The following is an 8,134-nucleotide window of genomic DNA, read 5'->3' as shown; positions in this document are numbered from 1 at the left end:
ATGTACAACGTTTCGACAAGATACCTGATGATGACAAAAACCTTGTACATTTGCTGTTATGTTAAACTTATATTAAAGTTTTCTTCATTACCCATTCAAGCCATCTCCAACCATTATTAGTCTCAAAGTGGGTTCCTCGTCATCGAAAGATAGTAGACATATTCTCTAGTGTTAAGCAGATATTTAAGATAGTAATTTAGTTGGCTTATTCATTAACTGTTAAGAAATTATCATCTGGGAAGATACTATGTAACAACAGTATTAGACGTGATTACTGTTACTAAACATCAGGGTTAAAAATGTATATAAATATATTCAACAATATTAAATTTAATTAGAAACACAAAAAACATCTCATGTTAAGCTTTTATATCATTTATTCTCAATGACTGTACTTTAAAAATTAATATTTTTCCTCATTTTATGTAAATATTTTAATTAATTTTGAGTTACTTTGAGAATGCAGTGGTTTGCTTGGTTTGTTAAATTATACACCTGGATGTTAAAGCTAAGATGGGGTTGTTTTTGTTTGTCCTGTTGCTGTGGTGTTGAGTAGCAATTGACAGTCTTAATCTCCACTTTATGTTGAAAGCACAATCCCTACTTCTTTACATTTGGAACTTGGTGTAAAAAATGAAACAAAATAATTATTAATAACCAAATAACATACACACAAAAAATAGCAGTAGGTTGACCTATTGCCTCTGTGGTTAAAGGTTCTAAATTAAGAGATGGTGCCATGCTATCTGGACTTTGCACTGACAGTCATACCATGAAAGACTCCATAACTGGAGTGAGGATAGTCTGTGCTTCGGCTGATACTGAAGATTTCATTCACCAAATGTAAACCTCAGAGAGGGCTGAATAAGTGTTTTAGAAACTTGTTTGGTCATTAAGGTCAACTTTCTGAATTTTTTTAAATGTCATACTTGTTATAAAACTTCGATCACTAATAGTTTTCTTATTTTATTCAATATATATTTTTTTATACAGCTATAATTATAAGAGGAGTATTTTACCTGCAGAATTTGTGTGCACCACCATGTTGATTTTTTTGCTACCAATTCCAAAAATATATGTGTATGCAAACTATGTAGTACAGGGTAGGGCAAATTTATACTCTAGGTATAATTGGTACCAAAGAATATATTACCAAGACAAGTGAAACCAATTTAATTATTATTAGAACCTAAACTATGTTGTGAATAAAAAATTTGTCCAACGCTATATCTTTTACATCACTTATTTTATTTTCATGATTTTGATTAAAGTTGTCATTAAGTGCAGCACGTGTTGTATTTACTAATTATGTTTGTCCCAAAGAATGTTACTGTTACTACTTAGGTGTATTCCAGAATTTAAACTTAGTATAATAGTGTCAATAATAAAATTACAAAAAAGTATCAAAATAAGTTTCAAAATATAAATAGTGTGTTTGTTGATAATATGATATATAAATATCAAAACTTAGTTTGGGCAATATGTTGTTCAAATGCTAGAAACATTACCAAATTGTGAATTCTACAACTGTAAGTATCGTTCATTGTTATTATCATCAAAAACCTCTGCATGCATCATTGCAAAAGGTCCAGAATATTAACATCAAGGGTTGCAACCAGAGCAGTCATTTATATCAAAACTTTACACGTTAATAGAACTTACTTGCAAATCTCTATATTGTTACCATTGTTTTAGCTGCAAATTTTAGTGATTTTTGCATGTTCTCTACCCTAGAGTTGTCACTTTGTCTGTTACAAACTTTCTTGATCAGTTTAACATACTTTGAAACTATACTATTTTATTCCTTTAGTTTTAAATGGTTAGTGTTGCTAAACCCTATGCAATATTACCCCAACTGTACATCAGCAACTAAATGTTTTGGCCATGAAAAAACTCAAATGTAAATACCAAACATTATTTAAATTCCTCTGAGCATTCCAATAAAACTAAAAATTTGCTAATTTTGCAGCTTTTTTACAAACATCAATTTTTACTGAAATTCTTTGGATTATAAGTCCAACCTCATAATACCTATAAAAAAATCAGCTAATACTAGTCAGAAATTCTGCATTCAGATGTAGAATTCACTCACTACAAAATTCAAATATTATCTCATCTTTATACAAATATACAGATGTAACAGTAGCATTTTTTATCTTCTTCTAATCAAGAGAAAAAAAGTAATTCATGTTGTCAGTGTTTTCTCTACAAAAGTTATTTTATAAAATATTTATTATGAATATGATGTAAAAGGGGGTATTAATGAATTATAATACTAAAAGAAAAAAGTGTAGCATATTTCTTTACATAATGTGTAAGATAACGTGAGTCTGTTATTACCCTTCCATTAAAGACGTTATAAAATCATCCATTCATACCTCCTATAGTCCATGGGCCATAGGCAGAAAATGTTTACTTTCGTTTGAGAACTGAAGGAAACCAATATTTTTAGGTTATAATATGTAGACCAGTTGCCAAATGTTGCAAAAATTAATGTTCTGGAAAAAATATGTGCACATAAATTGGTAATAGGCATTTGAAAAATGTTAATTTTTTTCCATCTAAAGTCTTTGTTTTGTAATTAATTAAAAACGTACACATTTGACTCATAGGTGTCTCTGAATTACCAATTAACGGATTACACTGATGCATTGTTTCAACATGGCAGCCTCCATGAGCTGTTGTGTTCATGTTATTGTGTAAGAAGAAAGTAACTTTACAAGGCTTTCACCTACAAGTTTCAAGAAAATTTATGAATGTGTTAAACAATGGTTTACCCTAGACAGCAGGGAGAGAGATATTGCTGTATCTTTGAAAACAGGACAGTGCTGATCATGTGTTCCCATTCTCTGACTCTGGTAATTCATCCTGTGTTGCATGTTTGAAAAGTTTTGAAAGACTAGGCTTTGGGTACCATCGCAGGTGCTGTGCTAAAGTTACAGATGTAACAAGAATAGTGAGTGCCAAAAAAACGGTTAGAGACAGCTAAGAATGCAGCCAGTCTCCCAAAGATAACTGATGGTTCTGCTACTTCAGGGCTGGAGCAGCCCAGGCCCAAACCTTTGGTACGGTCAGCACTTGGATCAAAAAAGGTCAACCAATCTACCTTCTACTGGAATTAGTCCTGATGTTAAACCATGTACTGCTAGTATAGAGACTGGTAGGCACGATCGTTTAAATCTTTCTTGAAGAGTGTTCGAATTGCAATGAAATCATGAGATTTGTAACAAATGGGTACACCCAGAAAAGAAAAGCAGAGAGTTTGACATCATGTGTCACATGTGAAGCTGAACATGCCCTGAAAAGAGCTGCAGATATGAAGCAGCATGAGAAGATCCTTTTGAAAATTAGACATACTGACCTAATAGCCAAAGAAACTCAATACTATAATCATGCTGTAAGGCATATACTAGATGCCTGGTATCATCTGCTGAGGTAGACAAGTCTCATGAGGAGGCATTCATTGACTTATGTGAAACAGTAGTCATGAAAAAATAAACAACGAAGGAGAGACATATATAGAATAAACACTTTGACAATAGGCCTGTTAAAGAGAATGTCAGAAACATCCATGGAAATGATGTAGATGATTTACTGGTAGATTAATTGCCACAAACATTCTATAAATCTCAAACATGTGGCAAACAAAAAAAAAATTAGATATTTAAAAGCTGGATGAGAACCTTTGCAAAATGACATTGAATATAGAATGTTCCATTGCCAATATCGCTTATTTTGCATTATATGTACAATTTTTGTTTGCCATAGAAAGTGTTAATGTAAAACAGGTTGGAACAAAATTTTTAATCTTATTCAGAATACTCCAGAATGGTCCATTTGTGAGTCAACATCCTGAAATTGCCCTTATAACCCTCTTTCTGGTGTTAGATCATAGTCAGAAAAGCCTCAAGTCAGTGTCAAACAAAGGGTTAATATGAAACTCTCTGGACATTAATGCACAATTTTAGGATCCAGAACATTACATTTTTTTTTAAATCAGCACCCCCCCAAATTACCAAAAAATCAATGTTTCTGTTTGTCCCCCAAAGTTGTGAAACGGATGTGAATCTCCAGACCTATTAGAAATCTTTAGCCCACAGCATATTAAACGATTTGAATTATAAATATTGTGCTTTGAGAATTTGATGGTTAATTTTTGTCATTGTAATTTCTAGATCTTGGAAAAATGGCTTTGCCTCCATGTCACTGTTTGGCACAATTTTATGTTTGTGATGGTGAACTATCTTGTCAACTCTATCAGCGTTCTGGAGACATGGTAAGATATATCTATATTAAATTGCAATAAAGATCAAAATATACACAGTAAATGAAGTCAGGAGATGAGCTTTTTTTTTTTTTTAGAAAATGTTTCAAATAATATAAATTATTTTTTTTATTTTACAGGGTCTTGGTGTTCCTTTCAACATTGCCAGTTATTCATTTCTGACATACATGATTGCCCATATAACAGGTTTGAAGCCAGGAGATTTCGTACATACTATTGGAGATGCCCATGTTTACTTAAACCACATTGATGCTTTGAAAATACAGGTAATTAAATATAAATTAGGTACTTAAAGTTAGTGTTAAAAAATCTATGTAGATTTTCTTATGTATTTACTAATATATCACCATCTTGAACATAATATTCTTGCCATATCTTTGTTGTAAATTTTAGTTAAATTTTTTGATTCACAACTAACAAATGAAAAGCACATATTTAAATATAATTTTAAAGAGGTTTAATTGTATTTTGACTAATTTTACAAACCTGATCAACATAGTTTACTTTTATATGCAGAACAGATACTGGTCTATCATATGGTCATAGTTCTGGCACTATCCCAAGGTTTGCAGGGAACAGGAGGTAGTTTACATGCGTCTACATAATCAGTAAATAATCCTGTAATTGCCCCCCTCCCGATGGAATAACGTATTGGTTACTTTTGTTTGCCTCCAAAACTTGATTGTGGCTGGAGGGATTTTATGAACTGCTTATTGTAGTATTAATAAATGACTTAAAGCCAAAGGGCAAAGCATTTAGAACATCAGTGAGATCCAAAACTATACACAAAGCTAATCTGGAACAACACCTTTATCCCTGACATGAAATCTAAAGTTGTAAGAGAACCCTCCTATCCATTGTAATGAAACTGGACATATCTCTTCATGGTATTAAGATAATAAACAAGGACTTGAATGTAGTGAAAGCTCTAAAACCAAAACGTTACAAGCTTCCAGCTACATGAGACAGGTAGCTGAAAAAATTGGAATTGCGGCAATCTCACTTTACATATCTACCTATCAAATCACCCAGTTGGAACCCAGTCGACTTTGATGCCTTTGGTCTATTTAAGTAATAAATTAATTGAATTTAGAAATTAATTAGATAACATATGGAAATTTGTCTAAGAGGAATGGAACAACACTGACATAGCTATTCTATGAAAAATTTATCTCAAAGAAAAAATCACTGCAAACCTGTTGTTAAGAAACGGTTAGAGAATGCTAAGAAGATTATGGTCATCAGTACTAGTCTGTCAAACTTGTGGTTCCCAAATCGTATAAGTAACTTTCTACATTGATTTAAATTACTTTATATGTTACAAAAATCAGTTAAGATGTCTACTTAACTCTTGTGTCTCCGAGCAGGCGATATGTCGGTGTGTTTTGTTTTCCTACTTGGATGAGCTGCTGATATATCAGCATGTAGGTCTTGTTCTGTTTAACGATCAATCCCAAATTTTGAATGCCTTATATATTCAATCTAAAACTAGAACTAGTTCCGTTAATGAAATATCTTCAATCTGAGTGGCGATTTGATAGAAGAAGGACGTGTTTTCAGTGATTTACGCGAGTGTTTTTAACCCTTATTTTGAAACGAAAATGACCATGTCCACTAATTCTGATAGGCTTTACTTCTGAGCAAGCTAGAATGTTACTGGAAGAACTTCTGAGCCAGGCAAATGACCTTATTCCCAATTATCTTGACGATTTTGAAAGTGAGAAATCTGACTGTCATAGATCACTAAAATGCAAGTGCAACAAAAAAACATTATGACTTACTGGTGTATGTTCTGTAAGATATTTGTTTTTATAAAAACCCATGGACTGGCAATGCAGTTGTGACAGACAGGCATTGGTCCGTGGACTGATGAATGAGAAACACTGCCTTAGAGATATTCAGTGTTAAGAAATGAGTGGTAGAAATTGAGACATAGTAGATTAATAGCAAGAACCTGACTTCACTTTTTTTTTCTAATCTTTTCAAATTTCATTAATTTTTGATATAGTGCAATACTTTTGAAGTACAAGTCCTCCCTCTTTAGTATGTAGAGGTTTTCTTTACTTTTGTATGACTTTAGTGTTTTTTGTGAAAAATGTGAATTTGTAAATGTGTAAAAGTTAAGTTGATATTAAAAATGTATCTTCTTTTTTTCTAAATATTTTACTTGTTTTGCAAAACTTTGAAATATTTCTGTAATTTTGAAAATTATCACAATTCAATCATAGATACCCTTATACAAAATAATGGAGAAGAAACTTTACATGTTTCGGGGGGGGGGGTTGCCTTAATATTTTCTTTCACTGTTTTATTTTTGTTTTCTTCAGTTGAATCGAAAGCCACGGCCTTTCCCAAAGTTGTACATCAGAAGACAAGTTGAAAAAATTGATGATTTTCGCTATGAAGATTTTGAGGTGGTTGATTACAGCCCCCATCCTAAGATAAAGATGGACATGTCCATCTGATATTTTGATCTTTTTTCTTTAACACAGGTTTTATTTCAATGTATCATAGATCTTGATCATAATCCGTAATATACAGAATATTTGGTGCGTTCATACTGTTTTTTATAACTTTCATTTAATATTCAGGTGGTACCTCAGGTTTCATGTTTAGTCTCCCTTTGTATCATTTTATTTTTAATATTTCGATCTGAAAGATTATTCATTTTTATTAATTTTGTTTTGTTTTTTAAATTAATTTTGATCAATTTTGTCCACACTAATAATAATAACAATAATTTAATTTTATAAATTTTTGGTATGGTAAACTTTGTAAATTAGTTTTTGTTTTGTTTTTCATTGTAGATACAAACCAGTACAAATAAAATGTAAAGTCCGTACAAAAACATCAGTTTTATATTTTATTGCTGCATTCATATACTTTTAACTTTTCATCAAAACTAATATTTCTATAGCAGTAAAAGTGCATATTTTAGGAACAAGATATTGAAAGGTGAAAACTTTTTTTCAAGGAGCGTAAGACAAATTTTGGATGAGAATTTGTTGTGAAAATTTCATTTTGTATTAGGAAGTTACACTTGTATACATCGTGAAATAAACGTACTTAATAAGCTGTATTTTATTAAAGAACACCAATAAAAGAATAAATTACTATTCTATAGTTATCTGCAAAAAACAACATTTTTAATATTTCTATTTTCTCGTGATCTTCAAGTATGAGCAAATGACAAGATATTTAATCTTCTAATAGTTTACAAAATTTTTCTTTGTAATAATTATAGGTTATATTATGTATTCAATACTTTTCAGTAAATTAAATTACCTTTTTTATTTTCAAGTAGCACTCGCACTTATTTAAACTTGCTCATCTTTAGATTTTAAAGATTGGAACTTTTTTTTAAATGTAATTAAATAATTGTAGTACCATGCAGTAATTTATTTTAAAATGTAAGAAATAGTTTATGAAAAAGCTTAATATAAGTAATGTTAAGCAATAAAACCTACTTGAAATAAACGAAACTCTGGGTAATACTAAATCTTATGTTTTAAATAATTATCTTGTTTTGAAAACCCAATTGATTATGAAAGTTGATCTAGTATTCTTTATTAATCACACAACCAAAATTCTTATTATGTTGTAACACCTCTTTGAAATAGAAATTAAGAATGATCAATCTGATGGAAAACTATTTAGCCTATTCAACTTACCATAGATACTGAAGCAAGAAAAAAAAATACTATTATCCTGCTTGAAATAACACTATACTTAAGCAACAAAATCTTCAAATATATAAATTCTGCTCATGTTACCCATTGGTAAATTACTTCACAAGGTAACAGATTTAAGCATCTCTCCAGCCTTGTACATTCCATGTAAACATGCAAA

At 30.9% G+C, this 8,134-nt stretch overlaps 1 protein-coding gene across 5 annotated transcripts in view; it reads left to right on the top strand.

Annotated features, from left to right (window-relative positions):
• LOC106462797 (thymidylate synthase-like) overlaps window positions 1–7,401 on the top strand; it is a 28,092-nt gene extending 20,691 nt beyond the window's left edge. For all 5 annotated transcript variants that reach the window (XM_013922759.2, XM_022390142.1, XM_022390141.1 and 2 more), the window contains 3 exons: window positions 4,176–4,276; window positions 4,405–4,551; window positions 6,613–7,401. In XM_013922759.2, the coding sequence (XP_013778213.1) occupies window positions 4,176–4,276; window positions 4,405–4,551; window positions 6,613–6,750 (386 nt within the window). In that variant the 3' untranslated portion in view covers window positions 6,751–7,401. The remainder of the gene's footprint in view (window positions 1–4,175; window positions 4,277–4,404; window positions 4,552–6,612) is intronic.
• The last annotated feature ends 733 nt before the right edge of the window (window positions 7,402–8,134 follow it).

The sequence above is a fragment of the Limulus polyphemus genome, unplaced genomic scaffold, assembly GCF_000517525.1.
Source record: "Limulus polyphemus unplaced genomic scaffold, Limulus_polyphemus-2.1.2 Scaffold1254, whole genome shotgun sequence".
In the NCBI taxonomy this organism is placed as follows: domain Eukaryota; kingdom Metazoa; phylum Arthropoda; class Merostomata; order Xiphosura; family Limulidae; genus Limulus; species Limulus polyphemus.
The sequence above is the reverse complement of the archived record's forward strand: the minus strand, read 5'-3'. Positions and strand labels throughout refer to the sequence as shown.